The 22265-nt window shown below is 41.7% G+C and overlaps 1 protein-coding gene across 18 annotated transcripts in view; it reads right to left on the bottom strand.

The window, feature by feature from the left end:
* The window catches only part of CADPS (calcium dependent secretion activator), a gene marked incomplete at both ends in the record, with an annotated part of 478623 nt that extends 457567 nt beyond the window's left edge, over window positions 1–21056 (bottom strand). For all 18 annotated transcript variants that reach the window (XM_082848968.1, XM_082848962.1, XM_082848961.1 and 15 more), the window contains one exon: window positions 20619–21056. In XM_082848968.1, coding sequence (XP_082705094.1) covers window positions 20619–21056 — 438 coding nt within the window. The remainder of the gene's footprint in view (window positions 1–20618) is intronic.
* Between the last annotated feature and the right edge of the window lie 1209 nt (window positions 21057–22265).

The raw sequence follows: 22265 nt of genomic DNA, 5'->3' as shown, positions 1-22265 counted from the left end.
TCTTCATTTGCTGATTTTTTGATGTATGGTTACAACGTTGCCTTTATATATAGGTTTCACATCCTCATTAATACACATAATATATAGATGATTTCCAATTTTTATTTCTTGAGAGAGGAGAAAAAATTAAGGAACTTGCAAAGCAACCTGATCAAAAAATCCTTTAGATATTTATGACTTTTCCACCAAAACTGTGCTGTAGCTTTGCCCAACTATAATTTAATGACATTTTCAGATGTAATTGAAACTTCCCAGAGCAATCAACTTGGTTAAAATAAACAAAGACTATCTTTTGTTTTTGCAATCATATATCATTAAGTTATATAACATTTAATTGAATTATGGAATTACAATAACTACAGAAACCAGCCTAAACAGATTTGGGAAGCACAATTACTCTTGATGAGCAAATATCTCAGCTGATAGGCGCAGAAGTATATTAGACAGCAGCCTATTAGCCCTGAGCATCTTTTCTTTGCAGAGGGAATAGAGAGTTCTGGTTAATGCAGGGAGTCACCTAAGAGCGCCCAAATAATGTCATAGTTTAATTAGAAATAAATTTTACTATAAATATTTAGGGCATATATTTTGAAAAACTACAAAAATAAACTGAGATACATCAAAATATTTGAATTAATGCAGAGATTTTAATTCTTAGACAGGATTACTCAATGCCATAAAGATATCAGCTTTCCCTACATTATAGGGAAATTGTATAGATACAATGGAATTTTAATCAAAATCCAAATGATCTTTTATTTTAAAACTGAATCACTAAATAATATTTTCCCAAAAAATAAAAAATGCAAGAAGACACAGGGATATTCTGAAGAAGTGTAATAAAAGGAACTTCTCTGTTACTATATCTTAAAACCTATCAAAAAGCTACAGTCATGAAATAAAGTAGTTACGGTGCAGGAAGGGAAACTTAGATAAATGGCTTTCTACCCAGGACACAAAAATAAAACCAAATAGATTATTTAATCTATGATGTTGAGACAACTGGCTAGTTGTTTGAAAAGAAAAGTAAGTGTGTTTCATATTTCATTCATTACACCATTATACACTTCAGATGAGTCAAAAATATAAAGGCAAAAAATGAAACCATAGAAGTTGTAGAAGAAAATATGCATAAACAGTTTTATAATCTTTGGGAAGAACAGGTACTTCTTTGCATGAAACCCAGAAACCATAAAGGGGGAAAGTGAACAGAGTTTACTACATTAAAAAATTCTGTTCAGCTGAACATAAATAGGTCAAGAACATAACAAATAAACACTAAAAAGGTCTAACAACGAATGACAAAACATAAATTGCATGTATACGACAAAGTGTTAATACCACTAAAATAGAAAGAGCTTTTAAAAATAAATAATACATAGAAAAATGAATAGAATGTAACATAGAATTTGTAAAAGAAGAACTATAAAGGTGCAATAAATATGTAAAGAGGAAATGTAAATACAGAATTTTAAAAATCACCCATCTTGTTGGCAAAACAAAACAAAGCAAAAAATGATGTCCAGTTTTAACATGGGGAATCAGACATGCTCATGCCCCGCTGGTGGGGGTGTAAATATTTACAGATGCTTTGGAAACTGGTAACAAATTTTAAACAAGCATACTCCTTATATTAAGGGCATACACATTTGAAGAAGTGTGGAAAGATACGTGCACAAAGATACTCACTGTGGAACACATACAGTAGTAAGAAACAGAAATCAATAAACAACTTGTTGAAAAAATTATGGTTCATCCATAAACTGGATTGCTACAAGCTATTTAGGAGAAGACATATTTTATATTTACTGACATGGAAAGATTTTCTTTACATATTGTCCTGTAAAAATGCAGGATGCAAACATCATATATAGAATTATTACTTGCATATGAAGTATATATATAAAATATTGGTCTCCTTCTCTGTCTCCATGTAGGTAATATAAATATGTTTTATGTGTAGCGTGGATGTCTTTGGGTGGTGGATAAGGGGATTACTTTTAGTTCTACTTTACATATTTCCATATTATTTGATTTTTCTGTAATAAACATGTTTTACTTTTTTTTTTAACAGAAAAATATGTAAACTAGTCAACTTAAGTCAGACTAAGGAAGACTATTTCATTGAATTCATTTTACCATTTTAGTTATAATAAAAGCTAACCCTGTGGTCAGACATGATTTATATCTAATCAACAAACTTTATTTTTGGACAAATTATACATGGAATTGGAAGGAAATAATTCTTATTTTGCTTCTCACATGATAAGTAGGATTTTATTTCTACCTATGTCTGAATCTAAATATGCAAAATAAATTTGAGAGTTAAGGCCTGATAATTTGAGTCCTGGAACTCCTGTTTTGGAGAAATACAGCATGGATACACTAGTTTTGCCCGTATCTCAAAATTACTTACAGAACAAGAGAATTTGCTACCTTATTGGAAGTCCAGATAAAAGTTAGGCTCCCAGTCTGACTTAATGTTTTGGCTTTTTACTATCATCAGAAACTCAAGTTATTTCCATATCTCAACTATTTTACTATTTTCAGCCTTGGCTTCAGCCTAGCTCCTCAGTGTTTTTTTTTGTTTTTTGTTTTTTTAATTGAAGTATAGTTGATTTACAATGTTGTGTTAGTTTCAGGTGTATAGCAAAGTGATACCACATCTTCTTTATCCATTCATATGTTGATGAACCTTTAGGTTGCTTCCATGTCTTGACTATTGTAAAGAGTGGTGCTACGAACACTGAGGTGCATGTATCATTTCAAATTATAGTTTTCTCCAGATATATGCCCAGCAGTGGGATTTCAGGATCATACGGTACCTCCATTTTTAGTTTTTTAAGGAACCTCCATACTACTCTCCATAGTGGTTATACCAATTTACATTACCACCAGTCTTTAGCCAAACTCATCAAGAAAAAAAGGGAGAGGACCCAAATCAATAAAATCAGAAATGAAAAAGAAGTTACAACCAACACCACAGAAATACAAAGGATCATCAGAGACTACCACAGCAACTGTATGCCGATAAAATGGACAACCTAGAAGAAATGGACTAATTTCTAGAAAGGTACAATCACCCAAGACTGAACCAGGAAGAAATAGAAAATATGAACAGACCAATTAAAAGTACTGAAATTGGGCTTCCCTGGTGGCACAGCGGTTGAGAGTCCGCCTGCCGATGCAGGGGACACGGGTTTGTGCCCCGGTCCGGGAAGATCCCACATGCCGCGGAGCGGCTGGGCCCGTGCGCCATGGCCACTGAGCCTGCGCATCCGGAGCCTCTGCTCCGCAACGGGAGAGGCCACAACAGTGAGAGGCCCACATACCGCAAAACAAAAAACAAACAAACAAAAAAGTACTGAAATTGATTCTGTGATTTAAAAACTCCCAACAAACAAAAGTCCAGGACCAGATGGCTTCACAGGCAAATTCTACCAAACATTTAGAGAAGAGTTAACACCTATCCTTCTCAAACTCTTCCAAAAATTGCAGAGAAAGGAACATTTCCAAACTCATTCTGTGAGGCTAACGTCACCCTGATACCAAAACCAAAGATACCACAAAAAAAGAAAATTACAGGCCAATATTACCTCTGAACATAGATGCAAAAATCTTCAACAGAATACTAGCAAACTGAATCCAACAATACCTTAAAAGGATCATACACCATGATCAAGTGGGATTTATCCCAGGAATGTGAGGATTTTCCAATATCCGCAAATCAATCAATGTGATACATCACATTATCAAATTGAAAAATAAAAACCATATGATCATCTCAGTAGATACAGAGAAAGCTTTTGATAAAATTCAACATCCATTTATGATGAAAACTCTCCAGAAAGCGGGCACAGAGGGAATATACCTCAACATAATAAAGTCCATGTATGAAAAACCCACAGCTAACATCATACTCAACAGTAAAAAGCTGAAAGCATTTCCGTTAAGATCAGGAACAAGACAAGGATGTCCAGTCTCGCCACTTTTATTCAACATAGTTTTGGAAGTCCTAGCCATGGCAATCAGAGAAGAAAAAGAAATAAAAGGAATACAAATTGGAAAAGAAGAAGTAAAATTATCACTGCTTGCAGATGACATGACACTCTACCAAGAAACTCCCAAAGATGCTACCAGAAAACTACTAGAGCTCATCAATGACTTTGGTAAAGTTGCAGGATAGAAAATTAATACACAGAAATCTGTTGCATTTCTATACACTAACAACAAAAGATCAGAAAGAGAAGTTAAGGAAACAATCCCATTTATCATGGTTCTAATATGGTTGCCAGTAGCAGTGACAGCACATGTTTCCTTGGTGTGTCCATCAGGAGAGGAGAAGTATAACTTTTCCCCCAAGCATGAAATACAAGTCCTTACATTTAGTCTCACTGGATCAATTTAGGTCACGTGGTCACCCATGAACCAACTGCATTTTTAGTACAGTGTCGTGTGCTGATTGCCTTGGACAAATCTCCATCTATTCCTGAAGCTAGGGATGGGGAAAAATAGTTACCTGGAAAAACTATAATTCTGTCTGGCATCAGGGCATGAATAACAAGTAGGTAACCAATACTGTCCACTAAAAATAACAATTTCTGGTATTTACAAGGTACAATTGAAAGTTTCATTTGAATCATCTCAATTGGCTTATCATACTGATTAAAATTCACTGGATAATTTGGGGGATTATCCATATCACTTTAATGATATGTTTTGCTTAAATGAGTTTGGGGTCATGGAACAAGTGTAAATTTTCACCCAAATTAACATAAATGTCTCACATTGCTGTTGTCCCCAAGGATCTGGCATTTTAAGTAGGCAGATAAATTTGGTGTAACTAAAATCAAAATAAATTACTGCATTCTCTAAATATCTTTGTTGCTATCATATTTGTAAAAAATCTCTGTTAAGATTTTTACTGTAAATCCTAGGAGTGAATTGTTTTTGTTCCCAAACCATAGCTCAATGACAGATAATATTGAGTAATACATTTTGCCAGAAACAAAGACTATGCCAGAGGAGAGTGATTAGAGAAATCCTTATATAAAAGCATTTGGAAGAGTACACAAGCCAGAAACACACAGAGTTCTTACTGTAAGTGGAGAAGAGGAAAATGTTCTGGATCATAAATCACCCTAAATTTTAGTGTATACAATATGCAGAATGTTAAATTTGGTATGCTTTTCCATCAAGTCTTTTCGAACATGGTTGTTTATTGCCAGGTCATAAAAAGTAAACAGACACTTAATTTAGCATAATATTTAACTTATGCTGCAGCAGACCTACATTTCTTTCTTTAGTGAAAATGGATGGTTTTCTGCACACAGAGGTGAGAGTAAGTGACTACTATGTTTTGCCCTCCTGTAAAGAGCTCAGCAGAGCCTTCCAACTCAAATCCTAATTGAATATTGACTAAAAGACAGATTTGAGCTCTCAGCACATAGAAATACGAAAAAAAAAGCTCGTTGGATCAAACAACAGACTCACAATTGTTTAGAACTGCTGCTTCGGTGGGGTAGGGGAAATGTGCTTCTGATTAATTAAAACACGTACAAATCTCAACCTGTGTCTGTTTACTCTGAAGGTCTATAATGCTGAATCATAACACACAGAAGTACCTAGGCTGCCTGAGGCGAGTAGATAGGAGAAAGAAATCCTTTTCTTCTCTCCATTGCCAGGCAAATAGAAAAGAAAGCTGGCAGGTAATGTAGGGTCATTGTCAAAGCCCATAGGAAGTAGTTTCTAACCTGGCCATGGAAAAATGCTGGAGCAAATTGTGTCCTTTGCAAATAAGACATTCTGCTTGTGTCGACATATTCTTTGGAAAATTTGAAGCTTCAGCTGCCTTATAGGAAAACATATCACATCTAGACAAGGTCAAGGCCAATCACTCCCCCAACCACCACCACCCCCCAACCGTTTGGCAATCGCTCAGATGTGTGCATTATCTGTGATGGGCCCTAGGCCTCAGTTTAGTGGTACTTCCAATGGGAGCTACTCAGAGGTACAGGTCATTTTCAAAGGCTCCCGACTGCCTATCAAATAAAGAACAACACACAAAGTCTACTAGTATTCAGTGTTTACCACTGCCTGGTCCCAACCTCCGTTTCCAATCTTATGCCTCGTACGTGCTCTTTGTTCTAGCTTTGTGTGGCTTCTGTGTCTTTGCTCATGCTCTCCCTAGAATACCTATTCTCCTGCCTCCCCGTATTCAAATACTACGTATTCCTCAGCTGCAGTGCACCCTCCTCCAGGAAGCCGACTGTGATCCTCCGGTAATTAATGTAGTGTCCTGAAGCTCTAAGATGTTGTCATAACCTGTTGACCCAGGAATACCTGAATCTTATCTTAGACCAAAATCACCCATCTTCTCAGGAGAATGATGCGCACAGGTGACACTGACAAATGGAAAATCAAATCCCTCTTTATTATGAGAACTTGGAAGACTTGGCCGGAGCACATAACCCTTCTTTACCTCTAGGCCTACATCCAAATTTTAGCACCTCTATTAACATGTGAAAGGTAGAAAAGAGGATAGTGCCCAACAATGCGCAGGAAGGAAAAAGACTACTGGGAACCTTGTGCTTCCCTTTTAATGTAAGGGACTCTGACCACTAATAAATATAGTCCAATATCTTTTCTGGAATCTTACCACTAATATCAGAATCTTTCCACTTGAGAACTGAGGAAGGGCGGCGAGTGTGAATGTACCCTACCCACCCACCCCCAGCACCACAGATGCCTGTGCAAACTGGGGTCAGTTTGGGGAATAGGATCATATGGTGGTAGGGACAAGTTCAAGAATCTCCCCTAGTCTGGTTGGCACTCTTAGAAACGTTCTCTCCAGATCCCATAGCTGTACCACAAGCCAGGCCCCCTCCATTGCCCTCCTGTAGGCGTGATATAAACCTGGGGTTATTATGGGGCTCAGGCCCTCTTGGGGCCAGATTAAGCTCCATGTGAATCCATTAGGTCAACTGGACTGCGCAGTGGAATCACATGTACAGTTTCTGAAATGACACCAGGTCCAGCTCTATGATCTCTGTTCAAGAGTCATTATGTCCTCCCCAATGTTATGCAGGAGTGTTTCTGCACCTGCACAGGAAGGTATCAGATACTGGTCACTGAAATTCAATATAATTTAAAGGGCAGGCACCTTGTTTTGCTTTTTTAAGATTTGTGAGAATAGAAATGAACACTCATCCCCCAAGCATTATGACAAATACATAAAAATTACTCTAATAAACTGCAGAGAAGGGTCAACAGTTGTTCTAATGGAATGCCTTTGAACTAGTGATTGAAGACACTTCTATACATAGGCAATAATTTTCTGAGATTTTCTACACATTTCCCCACAAAAATATAAAGATGATCTGTGTTGGATAAAACATTCAAGCCTAATACAAGACCTTTCCTCACACTGTGAAGACATTTACACCCCTCCCTCCTCCACACTCTCCACACACTACGCTTAGATGAATCTCCTTAAAACCATTTAGTGGTCACGGCTTTGCTGTGCTCAGATTTTCAGTGGTTCTCCATGGCCTACAGGATAAAGTACCCCCGACCCCGCCCCACTCCTTCACACTGGTGGTGTTCCTCCACAGTCATGAACAAAACCTTTGTTCTTATTTCTTTTTATCTCCAATATTGGAATCTCACACAATCCTATTTGTTCAGACGTCCTCAGACTTGCTTTGCATTATCTCATCTCTGAATATATGCAAGTATCTTTCATTCCTCCCAACATACATCACCTCCCCATCCTTTGATCTCAGTTAGTTTGAGGCTTAATTCAAATGTCACTTCCTCCATCAAGCCTGGTCAAAGCCTATTTTATCTGTTAAGCAATTGAGGCACAGTGACCAGAATCTCGAAATTTTCCAGGGGCCTAAAAAAAGTCCGAGATCTCAAATGAAATGTACTGTCTCCAAAATGTACAACTAAAACTGGAAAACCAAAATTAATAAATGTTTATTTAAATGACTTCCAAACGTATGTCAACTTTATTCATTGTTAAATTTAGAGCTCCTAAAATATCACTACAATTAACAACAATTGGTGAGGCTGGTTTTTTTTTCAGTTTGCCAAGGTTCCTATGAAGATATTATGATTCCTGAGAAATCATAGTCACTTATTAACCAAGTCATATAGACAAATAGTTTCAAAAGCAAGACTGAAAAAAATCCTTTTATTTTTTCATAATAAAAAAGGTAAGTGGCTGTTGGAAGTGAGGTACATTTTAATATATTTGATATGAGACTTTCTAAAAACGTGAGTCACTATGACTTTCAAAAGTCTTCAGTGTCCCTGTGACTCCAAGACCAGCTCCGTGGTGGGAGGGCCCTAGATGTGTTCAGGAGGCCCAGGTTGGTGTTCTATGGCCCTGTGCAGCCAGCAGGACATCTCTGGACCCCACGCCCACTCCAAAACAGGGAGTTAGGATACATACTCCACGTATGCAAAAAGCTTGTTTTAAAGAAGAAATGAGGTTTTCTCAGTGAACTTGCTATAAATGGTAGGGAATGTTTATTACTTTAAATGATCATGGATTCAACTGGCATAAATTCATGCATGAACTATTTACTGAGCACCTATTACGGTGCACCATCTACCGGACACTGGAGAATACTAAATGATCTTCTCCGTAGAGCCAGGAGAAACAGGTGTACATTGAAGTAAGATGTGCCCAATGCCATAATATAATTAAAACAGCACAAGGTTAACAGTACCAGCTACAGTCAAACCGCCTGGACTCCAACCTACCTCTACCTCTTACTAAATGTGTGACCTAGTACAAGTTCCTTAACTACTTTGCCTCTTGGTTTCCTCATCTGTAGGGTTAAGAGGATTAGTACATATCTTATCAGGAATAAATGAGATAATGCTTATAAACTTATAGAACAGTGAGTATACAGAGTAAACATCCAATAAATAGTCACTATGCGTTCCTGTTCTTTTTAATGCCTAGGTGCCACTGTCTGCCTATGAGTGTGATGGGCAAGATGGGAAGGGCTTTTCAAGCTGGAGGAAGAGCATGTGCAAAGACACTGTGGCACAAAAGAGCATATGATAATGCAGGGATGTTAAGGGCTTAACACAGGCTGAAGCCAAGGGTGTGTGCAGAATTGCAGGAGTTGAAGCTGGGTGGGGAGGAAGGACCCAGTTATGCCATGCAAATGAGTTTAGAGTTTATCCTGTGTAGGCAACAGAAAGCTGCAGAAGCATTCTGAGCAGGGAAAGGTCATGACTGGACTGGTGCTTCAGAATGATCACTATGGTAGACGGATGGAAAGAGGGCAAGAAAGCAAGCAGAGAGAACAGTTAAAAGGTTATTGCAAAAGTCCATGCAAGCAATCATGAGGGCCTAAAGCAGGGCACCAGTGATGAAGAGGAGAAAGAGATGAAAACTTTATCAGGAGGAACATCAACAGGATGTGTATATCCTTTGGTGGCAAGGACGCGATGACCAACAGTGAAGATCTGAAGTTGAGTTGTGCACTTCAGCCTTGAATAGCTGGGTTATATAGGAGCACCAGAATTGTAAGACAATACATTTATCTTCGTTGAGTTCGAAAATAGAGGGGGAACGAGTCTTAGTGAGAAATTCCACTGTTGAGTGGTCTGAGGACATCCTAGGGGAGATGTGATGGAGGCCAACGCTCTTCCAGGTGTCATGTGTAGACCTGTGCCATCTGTGACCTGCTCGTTACTGGTCTGCACCAAGATAAAGTGCTAGTACTGGAAATTACATCAACTCTATCATCAATCGGTTCAATTTAGCTGACACTTTTCTGTAGCAAGACTTTCTGGAAGAAAGCAGTGAGTTGATTTACAGTCTAGTGCAAGTTCCTTATCTTGTTGTGGACCCATGGCCAAACACTCACTGATTGCAGCAGTCTGAGACCACCCCTTCAGCAGCACTGATGTATGGATTTGAGGTCTGGTGAGAGGCCTGTCCTGGAGCCCCGGATTTGAGAATGCAAGTGTAGAGATGTCAGTAGCCAAAGCCATCATCAGTGGTGAGGTTGCTGAGAGATGGGACAGAGATGAGAAGAGGGCTATACTAGTTTGCTAGGGCTGCTGTAATAAAGTACCACAAACTAGGTGGCTTAAACAACAGAAATTTATTGTCTTACAGCTGTTGGCAGGGTCGGCTCCTTCTGAGGGCTGTAAGGAAGAATATACTCCATATCTGTCCCCTAGCTTCTGGCCATCTTTGGTGTTCCTCCCCTGTAGAAGAATCACCCCAATTTCTGCCTTCCTTTTCACATGCTGTTCTCCCTGTGTCCTTGTCTCTATGTCCAAATTTCCCCTCTCAATAAGGACACAAGTTATAATGGATTAGGGTCCACCCTAATGACCTCATCTTAACTAATTACATCTGCAAAGACCTTATTTCCAAATAAGTCCCTATTCTAAGGTACTGGGGATTAGGACTTCAACATATGGATTTTGGGGGGACATAATCCACCCATAAAAGTGAGCCAAAGATGAAGACCTGAAAAAGTATTTAAGATTCAGACGCTTACCACATCCTGCCTTACACTATGAGCTCTCTGTTCAGTGTTGATGTACCTCAACTTCTCAAGCAGACTGATAGGTTCTTAGAGATCAGGAAAGCTGTCTAAAATGTTTTTCTATATTTTGCCTACAGGATTTAGTGAGTTTCTTGTATGTAGAAGTGGTTCAAAACAATGTCGTCTGATGATGTATAACAAACAAAAACTGAATATGGAAGAGCCCCCAAGAACTGTTTTGAACACAGTATGTTGTGACACGCTGCCTTATAGGCAACAGTTGCTGTACTTGTCAGAAAAATCGCCAAAGGAGATGTTCAAGATATATTTTAACTCATTTGCTTAAACAACTCTATGCCTACCATCCACACCAAAAGGCTGTTCCCCTGCATGGGCAACAGAAGGCATAATTATTTGCAAGAATTTTCAGTGTTTTCCCTTTGCTTTCTTAAATGGCACAGTATCTTCTCTGTACCACTGTGCATATTCTCCAAAATCCCATTGTCTTTCTGAAAGCACTACAGCCCCTGGAGGGTTTGAAACTTAGCATGTACTCCCCAAAAACTTAGGGATTAAAAAAAGAAGTTAACTGCAAAGTATCTCAAAACTTTCCTACCGCATGAAGTGGTCCTGAAAACCACCACATGGACAGGTTGCATTTTCCTCCCATAGGCTCTAGAGGACATCAATATATTATCAGTTTACTCCATGTCTCTCAATTTTAGAAGGGTAGCCGGAAGCTTGGAACACTTAGGGGTTTGATAATTCAATTTATTTTTCAAACTTCTCAAATGTTTGCTCTCCTTGTTAAAATGAAAGGAATGGCTTAGCAAAGATAATTTTCCCTTTGACTAGTGAAAGGCATCAGAAAAATCCATACCTAAGCAGTTTTTCTTTACAGATATTTCACCCCCATCTTATATTCTTATTACCACATCCAATATGCGATAGCACTACAGTCATTATTTATTTATATTCTAACTACACTCTGAACGGACTTTAAACAGCTTACAGTAAGAGAAAACAGTGCCAAAATCCCATAAGAGAATAAAAGTAGAGAAAAGAAGCGTATTTACTTATGTCTAAATACGTAGAACTTAGATTCTATTACATAACTTTGGCATTATTGAGATTGCTAATATTTTCAACAGCCTAACTTTCGTTAGTGCTGTTGACTGCTCATTATTTTGTTTTCTTCAGAAAGAATTAAGTCAAATAAAACATATGCCCAATATGGAGATTTAGTTCTCACCTTGGCTTAAAGTTTGGTCACTTAAACATGCACTACGGTGATTCAAGTTCAACTGAGAGTCAGCCACTGCAAGAAATTCATCATTGCTTATGGTCTTTGAAAGAAGCTTTCCTCTATAACGGATCTAGAAATTTGTCAGTTGTTGGTATAAATAAACCAGACTGGGAGGTGACTGATGGTATGTTTCTGCAACATGAATTATTTTGAAACCATGGGGTAACTGGATTACCCTCCATGGTTTCCACTAAGAAGCTTTTGTAAAAGTATGTGAGTTGTGTCTCCATGAGAGAGGCAGACTGTATTTAAGAGCCCTTCATGTCCTCTCCATAGAAACTTGCTAGGAAATAAAGCATCAGCGCAGAATTTCAACAGTCAATGTCTACAAGCACCTACTATGTTCCAGGCACTGTTTCAGGAGATGGGGAATCAAAGAGGAATAAAATGTGGTCCCTGTCTTTGGGATTCCTACAGTCTAGTGGGAAAGAGGCACTCACAGAAAAGGTAATTTAAATATAATGTATAGGAGGAAAAGGAGCAATAGACAAGGGAATTAAGGTAGCATTTAGCCCAACATAAAGATTTAGGTAAGGTTTCTTGAAGGAGGTAACACCTGAGTTAATTAAGAAACAAACAAGAGCAAATCAAGTGAAGACAAGTGAGAAAGATGTTCTAACAGAAGGAAGAGCATGAAAAAAGGTATTGTAGTTTGAAATAGCATGGGGGCATTTGGTGGACAAAAATGCAACAATACCATTATTGCTACTAGGTCACAAAACTGACCAGGGATTTGAACCAGAGACTGATGGCCTGCAGAGTTAATGAAGTGTCTCAACAAAAGAGAAATAGGGATGTATTGTACCCTCAACCCCATCTATTCTGTAGACAATGCTATCATGGTAACCATTGCCTTCTGGGTTGGCTTATATGTCAATAATGATGATCAGGATGATGATATCAGCAAGGCTTACTCTGGTCAGAACTTCACATACAGCCCTTTCACAAACAAAAATAACACAAAATTGCACATATCAACTTAGCAATAACAAGAACAAACACTTACATACCACTTACCACAGGCCAGGCATTGTTCTAAGAGCTCTACTGTATTATCTCACTGAATTTTCACAGGAACTCAATGATGGAGCTACCATTACTATCCCCACTTTACTGATGAGTAAACTGAGCCACAGAGAGTTTAAGTAAGGTGCCCCAAATCACAGAGCCAGTTTGGGGTACATCCAAGAAAGCAAACCTAGGCATTCAAGTTTCAGAGTTTATGCTTTTAACCACCGTCCTTCACTACCCATTGCATGTCCCAAGCAATGACCAGACTTTGAGTCATTGACTGACTTCATGCCCTTTTCTTTACCTGCTAACAACAGAGAAGTAATTCTGTTATATGCTTGGACTTACAAAAGAAAACATAATAAGGTAATTGTGACAGCCTTCCAATTCTGCAGAAACTATAAATCTGATCCCAACAGAGAAACTCTTGCCAGAGACAGGGAACACAGAGATCCAAATTCTAGATCTTTTTCTTGGATGCATTACAGAGGCCAGGGTCAGACCATCAATATCTGAGCAGCAATGGCAAGAAGAGACAGTGTTGGCAAGAACCAGATAGCTGGTGTCCTAACAACCATATACATATGATGTTCCTTTAGAACAAGCATAATTTTAGTTAAAAGTGATTAACATTCCATTATTTAAGTGATGGCTGGTAGTCTTATTTCTATTTCTTCTTGCAGACTCATAAAAACTCAGCCTCAGCTTTGCTACATCTTCCAATTATAAGAGAAGCCAGAAATATAAATTTTACATGAGATAACTTGAAAGCTTTAAATACTGAGAATTCAAAAATTTGAAAAACACATTTTAGACAAAACAAAATATATATTGTGTCAGTTTCATCCCATAGGCTGAGTCTCTTGTGTATTTCTGTAGCCTTATCATCTTTTAAGATCTCACCTCCTCATCTAAAAAGGTAGACATAGTGAACTTTATGTCAGATTCTTTGAAGACAATGCCTTACTTTGCAATGTGAAAACATACCAAATACAAGTTTGAATGAAATTATAAGTCGATAATTAGTAACCTCATTTCCCAGAAAGAAATATCAACTATTATAAGCAGAGGTGAAAGTAGAGATTATTTGAGGCTTCCCTATCCCCTCTTCATAAGGCAGATGAAGAAATTACACCAGAGACAGACAATGACTTTCCCACAAACAGTGGTTTATTAATGGTAGAGTTTGAGCTCAAACACAAGTTTCAATACATAACCTTTCTCCTCATCAGCCAGCTTTCTTTATTCTGTCAAGGAAGTCATTTGAACTCCTAGATCCAGCCATGCCGGCAGTCAATCATCCTGCACTGGATTTTTCAATTACAAGTACCAGGAGACCTTTCCCCTCCCCCTTATTTTCCTAATGATGTAGCCACTTCGGTTGGGTTTCTGCACTTGCAACCAAAAGAATGGGACTATTAGTCCCAGAAACAATGACTCCTTTCCACATTCCTGCTACATCATGCTCTTCTCCAAATGGGAATACTTGCCTTTCTTTATGCTTACACAAATCATACAAATTTTTTAAGACCTAGTGAAACTGAGCAGGATGCTGTGGGGCTCCTGGGCATGGAAGCCTTTCTGTGTCCCCCATTTCTGGTTTGAAGGGAATAGGCTTCAGCCTCCATGATCTTCCCTGATTTCCAAAGGTCAGGTTCAAACAGTTGCTAATAAGGGAAGGGAGGGGATGCAGAGACAAGGGAGGGGCAGCCAAGAAACAATAGTGCAGCCTTGGGACAGGGTCCTGGTTCTGACTCAAGAGATACACACAACAGTATCTTTGAACTCTTCTGCAGAACTAGAACCCCCCAACAAATGGAAGATGTTATCTACTTGATGAAGCATTCTTCATTCCAGAGAGAAGACCTGAGGCCAGATTAAAGGAATACAGGCCCTACACACACCCTGATCCTTATCAGCAACACGCCACCACCACCCCCCCAACCATTGCTATAAAGCTCCTCACCAAATTCCCCCCCGGTTGGGACCCACAGTTTCGTAGGGCACGAGTCCACTGTGTCCCCCTTTGCCTGGCAAAGCAATAAAGCTATTCTTTTCTACTTCACCCAAAAGTCTGTCTCTGAGATTCGATTTGGCACCAGTGCACAGAGGCTGACTTTTCGGCATCACTAACCCCGCTCTACTTCCCCCATGAAGATTTTCCCTACTATTATATCCAATCCTCTGTGTGTGTGTGTGTGTGTGTGTGTGTGTGTGCGCGCGCGCGCATACATACTCTCTGTCCCCCTCCCCTACTTTAGTATTTGTAATCAGCATCTTACAATTAAACACTATCTTATTCTCAATTTATTTGGTATCTTCCAAACTAGAACATAAGCTGACAGTTCAGAAGCATATCTCAAAGCTATCTTCTCGTTCTGCCACGAAGCCAGAGAGAGAACTGGTCTTTTTTAGAACTTAGCTTTACGTTAGTAGAACTCTCCTGATCATTCCAACTTAAGTTGTATAGACACCGGGCCCCAAATACTGGTTATATTTCAATGTGATGGCCTATGGTTGTGTATTAAACTTGCTTTTGCCAGAAAAAGACCTTGGAATCATTTGACGTTTACCACTTTACACAGTACAACTTTTTAGGAATGAAAGATTTAATTTCCTTTGTTCTTCAGTCCAGTTTTAGGGACGCAAAAGGCTATTCCAAGTGTGTAATGAGGCAAAAACTTCTCTTATTACTTTTTTGGTAAACTGCATCTTCAAAATGTCTCTACTTGTACCAGTGCATAACAGTTCCTGCCCATTGCATCAAGAAGATCGGGGAGGAAATGCCAAAAAGCATATTGAAAGAATTCAATTCTTTCCCTGAAGCAGAGAAAAACATGTAATTCTTTCTGAAGGAATCCTGGGTTGAACAGTCATTTATTTTTCTCAAAAGGTGAGAATGTTTTATTTTTTTAAATGCAAATTGTATGTTGCCCTGACAAACAACCCTTCAGAACTTTGAATAGTGGAGCTAACCCAAGTGCCTCAAAGCACATCTGAAAGCATGAATCACCATTATTGATTTAAAATACACACACTCACACACATATATAGTTCCCTAGCACTAGGCCTTAATTTTTACGAAAGTTATGGGTTTTTGAGTCATAAGTGAACAACAAAGTCAAAGAAGTTAATGAATAAAGAAGGAATTTCTATGGCTAACGGTGATTCAATGTTAGCCATAATTTTAGGGCAAAATATAAGCTGAATCACATGGAAATGAGTAACTTGAACTTACAACACATTTGGCCTAGTCAACAGTTCTCTTGAATGAAGAATTCATATAGAACTGACACAACTTTAGGATTGCCCCTTTCTCTCATCACATACATACAGACACACATGTATACACACCTGCATATGCACACATAATATTCATTTTGGACCTTTGTAACCCAGGCATTATGAATAGTTCCTAACTAACTAACTAAAAAAAAAAAAAAAAAAAGGCAAAAAAACTAGTCATGTCAATTACACAGAATTCTTTACAGTGCCTGCTTCTACATTCCCTCAGGAACACCTATAAGTAGCTAGTTCACATGAGGTAGCCACTCATCACCATTACTACATAACTTAGAAACATATGGTGTAGCTCTGCCATGCCAACTTCTAGGTATTCACTCTAGCATTCTGACAAAAGAAGAAGAAACAAGTTCAGAACTGTTTTTCAAATTGTCATTTATCAGCTGCTGAAACATACATGGTGAGAGCCTGATGACTAGGTTTTTGTTGCGGTCATAAATTATCATCACCTCCATGTTATAGTTAGATTCACAGTAGTACAAGGAAAATATACCTACAAATGATAAAATATTGAAACCGAGCAAAACCCAGGTACAAATGCTTTCTGTGTCCCCCTTTTCTTGTTTGTAGGAAATAGGCTTCACTTAACCTCTATGACCTTCCCTGAGTTCCAAAGGGCGGGTTCAGTTGCTAATCAGGGAAGGGATGGGATGCAGAGACAAGGCAGGAGCAGGCAAGAAACAAAAATGCAGCCTTGGGTCAGGGTCCTAGTTCCTCCTCAAGGAATTTGTAACACTACCCTGGAGCTCTTTTGCAGAACTAAGGCCCACACCCAGGTGGAGGAGGGCAACTTCTGGCTGAGCACAAGATTCCGGGAGCACCGCCCTGTTACATCACCACCAACCAACCAGAAGAAAGTCACACACCCTGCAGCCCTCACCCCAAATCCTGCCTATAAAAACCTCCCTCCAAACCATCAGGGATTTCGGGATTTTTGAGCATAAGCCATCCTGTTCTTCTTGCTTGGCTCTGCAATAAACCTTTCTCTGCTCCAAATTCCTACATTTCCATTTATTTGGCCTCACTGTGCCTCGGGTACACAAACTTTGTTCGGTAACGATATGTTTTCACATAGTCTGTTTCGAGTCCCCTCTTTTAAGTGGGAAGAGTGTTGGAAAGTCTAGGCATTCTCTTTCCCAGTAAAAGTAAAACCGAAGTAATTAACTATCAGAATGATCCAGCAACAGCACCTTTTTCCTCTACTTCCCAAGTGTTCTTCTGAGCTAAAATACTTTTTTTTCCCCAGCTCAAACCGCACAGGAAGACTGACAACAGTCTGCTGTTGAGATTTACCAGCTAACAGCCCACTTCTCTCCTTCATACTCTTTATGAAGTTAGTGCTTAAACGATTATTTTGCCCATGTTGACTATTTGATAGGTGCCCAAAGGGGGAGGGGCAGGTCTTTCTCAACTCAAATAGAAATAATCCTGAGTAAAGAAGTACACGAGACATGCTATCTCTTCTATTTTTCATTTTAGAATATTCCTGGCCAGTGTTGTATATTAAAAAGATAGGATGAGAGAACTCCATGCGTAAATTCCCACTCTTTCACCTGTCTACACAGTGCTTTAGGCAAATTACAAAACCTCTCTGAGTCTCAGCTTTCTTTTCTAAAAATGAGGATGTAATTCCTAAAATATGAAGAGAACTTAAAATGATCTAAGAACAGAAATAGGAAGTTAGATAAAAAACTAAGGAAATTTAAATAAACTGTAGATTTTAGTTAACAACAATGTATCGCTATTGGTTCTTTAATTTTGACACATGTACCATACTGCTGTAAGATAATTATAGGGGAAAACTGCGTCTGCGTTGTATGGAAACTCTCTATACTCTTTTCTCAATTTTTCAGTAAATCTAAAACTCCTGAAAAACTAAAGTCTATTTTTTTTAAATGACCTAAGGTAGGTGCCTTGCACATAGTAGGTACTTGAAAAATGGCAGCCAGTGTTAATGACATAGACTATTTGGTTTCATAAAGTCTATTAAACTCTGTACAGTATGACCTTTTCCCCCCCAACTTTATGGACATGTAATTGACATAGAACACTGTGTAACTTTAAGGAATACAGCATAAGGATTTGACAATATGACCTTTTCCGCAGTTCAGCAATTCTTTTTCATAGGCAGTTCTTTCTCTACCCGACCCCATGCCACTCTATTCCCTTTCTCTACATCATTTTTCCTCTTTTTCTAGTTCATCCATTTCTATTCTACTACAAACTCACATGTACAACTAGTTTTTATTTCTCCAAGACTCAAAGTTCAAGCTTTCTACTTGGAGAAAAATAGCAGAACAGCTTTTTCCAGAAAGGCACAAAACACTTAAAGATATAGTAATGGGGAGAACTTGTTTTCTGTTGTAATAAAGAGGTAGATATTCAGCTTCCCAGTATAGACAACAGCTGTGAGGCAGCTTTGCCGGGATATGTATTTAGTATGCTGCAACAACTAAAAATAGTTTGACCAAATGCCAGTGTTATCAATCTGTCCTGGAGTCCATCTGATATTAAGGTCATGTGTAAAAACAGAACTCACTTGCCCCTCAAAACCACAGCTTTGAATGGATCCAGGTAAAACATACCAAATCAGATCAGAAAAACTAGCCTCATGACAATCTTTCTCAGGTGGCTGAAGGTTCTGTTTAGAAGAAATGGGTCTTCATGAGAATGGATTTCTTTCCCCATTGTGGTGCTGGGATTTCAGCCTCTATTGGAAGGACAGAGCTATAGAGCCTTTTGACTGATAAAGGGAAGTTTGTTTTTTAACTTTTAAGTGACAACAGTTTTCATTGCCAAAAGAACAGGACATCTTTAGCGGGTGCTGTTAATAATGGGATAGATTTTGGAGACGGAATTGCCCCTGCTATAAAGGCACAATTACCAAAATAATTCCAACCTGAAACTTGAAATATCAGGCCCTGTGGACCCAAACCCAACCTTAAAAGAATATCCAAAAACTTGTACTGTTCGGAGAATACTTTTGCTCTACTGTAGTTCAAAATCCTCGTTGAAAAAGCAAGGGACCACTGATGGGGGTTTGAGAGTGCAGTGTGTAGCCCACCTGCTCTTTCTCAACCAGGAAATGAGTTTTATTTCTAATAAAACTGATACCCAAGCTTGTGACAGCCGAAATAAATCATCAGCTCTGGGTGGTGTGTGTACGTATACAAGCAAAGCAAACAGAGAAATCTGTGCTAACTCAAGATAAGGGTAGATAAATATAGGAAAACCCAGCAGTCTACTACAGGCAGCACGTAATTCAATCTCAAATGGCAGCAACCGAGAAATTCACTATTTTAAGAAATTGGTCTCCTACCCTCGATGGGGTTACAGCTGGCTTTAATCACCCCTCACACCACCCCTCTAGGGGCTTCACTGGTTTTTCTTAGTCCAGCTGCTGCAGATTCATCTAAAACAGACAGAACGGGATGCTTTCTTCACTCACTCACTGCAGCTGGGTACCTGACCCCTTCTCTCCTGGGCCGACGCCCTCGACCTGCATTAACTAACCCCTCCTTTCTCTGGCTGGAGAACAGGTGATAGAAATAGACACTTTTTACACATCAAAGGCAGCCCAGAGCCTCCTCAGCTTTGCCAGCCTCAGACACAAAAAGCTTTTGATGCTTATAACTGCAAGGCTTTTTCCAGCTGCACTTTATCAAGCTAGCAGCGCCAGGGCTTGGAGGGCCTCGCAGAACCAGAAGGTGGCGGCGAAGTCACCTTGGGAAAAGAAAGGGGTCAGAGGGGGGAAGGCAGAAGGGGCGTGCCCCTGCTCTGGGGTCAGTGAGCAAGGGGAAGGGAGATTGGAGGGAAGCCCAGCCAGAGTGAAGCGATGTCCAAGGACCCCCGAGGCGACCCTAATAGGTGATCAGCTGACCCAGGCGGAGGGAGGAGGAGGGTGCCCTTCGCAGCATCACGGGAAGGTTCGCCTTCTGGGCTCGCTTCCTCCCGCCTGCCCCTGCGGTTGCTCTCTGCCCGCGTTAGCCTGAGAGCGGCTCGGAGGCGCTCAACTCGCTCCGCACCGGAGCCGCCCCTCTGCCGGGTGCCCCCGCCCGCCCAGCGCACGCCCAGGAGGGCGGGCCGGGAGTTGAGCGCAGCCGCCCGGCGCCGGAGAGTGCTGGGAGCCCTGCAAGCAAGCCAGGCCTCTCTGGGCGCCGCGGGCAGCAAATCACTCCCCGAGCCTCCCGGGCCACAAAGCGGGACTTGCCCGCCTCGCTCGCCGACAGGGAGGCCGGGCACTGGATGCTACGCTCCAGGCTCCTTGCCGGGCCCGGGCAGCTCCTGGCGCGCTCCGGGCTGGGTTGGGCCAGGCCCAGCCGCGGAGAGGGGGCCTCGTAACCCCTTCCCCCGGGCGCGGTCTCCTCTGCCTCCAGCTCCTCCTCGCCAGCTGCGCCGCCAGCTCCCATTGTGCGCCCCGCCCGCCTGGCGACATCCCGGCGCTACTCGCCGGGCCTCCCAGGCGCACCTACCTTCTGCTGCCGGCGAGCCATATCGGTGGGCTGCTTGGCGTTGAAGGGGTAGGCGATGCAGCGCATCACGAACACGTAGAGCTGCAGCCTCTTCTTCCTCTCCTCCTCCTCTTTCTGCAGCCGTTCCAACTCCTCCTTCTCCTTCTCGCTCGCGACCGACGGGCTGGGGCTGGAGGGCCGGCCGCCACCGGCGCGGCTGCTGGGCTGCAGCCCCCCGGCCCCGCCGCCGCTGCTCGCGCCGCTGCTCCCGCCGCCGCCGGCGCCAGCTCCGGCCCCGGCGCCGCCGCCGCCCCCCAGCCCGGCGCCGCCGCCCGAGCCTTCGCTGGTGCGGCTGGGAGACAGGCGCGCGCCGGACGCGGCCGAGCCGAGCACATCCTTGCCGCTCTCCTCCTCCAAGATCTCGTCCGATTCCTCTTCGCTGGATGAAGGGTCCAGCATGGTGGCGCCTGGGGAGGGGGGTCCCTGGAGCCCCTGGCTTGGGGTGCAAAAGGTGGGGGCGCTGGAGGCAGCTGGGGGTCGGCTCTCCCGGATGGCCGCTTCTCCCCAAATCAGGGAGCGAGCGCGCTGCTGCTCAGCCTCGGCCGCCGCGACTGCTTCCTCCGCCCGGCGTTCGAGAGCTGGGCTCAGAAGCACGAGGGGAGGAGGGGGAGGGAGGGTTGCGTCCGTGGACCCGAGGTGGGCAAGGGGGAGAGTCAGTTGCGAGCCCCGAGCCTGCAGCCGGATGCCATCTGCAGCCGCTGAAGGAGGCGCCTCCAGAAAAGATGCCGAGTGTTGCAAGCTGTCGGTGCAGCCTAGAGCCGAAGAGGCATCTTGCCGATTGGGGAGGGAGCGGCGCTTACGTGTTTATTGGCTTAACTCTCCCCTGTCCGCGGCGTAAGGGTGGCTGCAGAGGGCTGGAGCGGGGAGAGCGCAGAGCATCCCCCAAAGTCTCAGATCTTCCGTACTGACCCTAATGCTTTCCCGTTCTCCTCACTCCCACCCCTTTGTGGATAATTTCCTCCTCGATGCCCAGCTCTCCTGGCCTGACCTCTCTCCCCCTCCCGCGGACAAAAAGTTCTTGCGGGAGGAGGAAATAGACAAACCAGTGATGACTTTTTGTCATCGAAGAGTAGGCTGTTGGAGACTCTTAATTCAGAGGTCTCACTAAGAGGAAGTCGGCGAGATCTTATACGCGAAAGAAAGAGGCTATTTCCTATCCCCAGCTTTCTTCACACTTGGGACACGGGGGCAGTGGGGCTGCGCAGCCTATTTGTCCCACCTGTGTAAACTCTGATGCCAGCGATTTCCATACGCCCACCCTCATTAAGATACAGGTGAATGCAATTCTGAGCGGATTGGCGTATCGACCATGCAGCTCAACTATTTAAGTAGAACCCCCCCGCCCCTGCTTACTCTGCCTTCTTCAATTCCAAGAACTGGTGATACTTTATGCTGAGGTGAGCCTACCGTAGAAACAGAAGGGTTTCTGGTTGCTGAGCCCTTCCTCCATTATGGCTCGCTGGAAGATCTGGGTGGAGGATTGGGGACCCCAAGATCAGACAAAGATACCCTAAGAACTGAGTGCATCAACATCTAATGCGTTTACTCTGTCGCGCAGTCTTCCTTCCTGCTTCTCCGTTATCTATTAATTCAAAGCAGCAGATGGTG

Source organism: Leucopleurus acutus (genome assembly GCF_964270905.1).
Source record: "Leucopleurus acutus genome assembly, chromosome: 10".
Taxonomy (NCBI): Eukaryota; Metazoa; Chordata; class Mammalia; order Artiodactyla; family Delphinidae; genus Leucopleurus; species Leucopleurus acutus.
The sequence above is the reverse complement of the archived record's forward strand: the minus strand, read 5'-3'. Positions and strand labels throughout refer to the sequence as shown.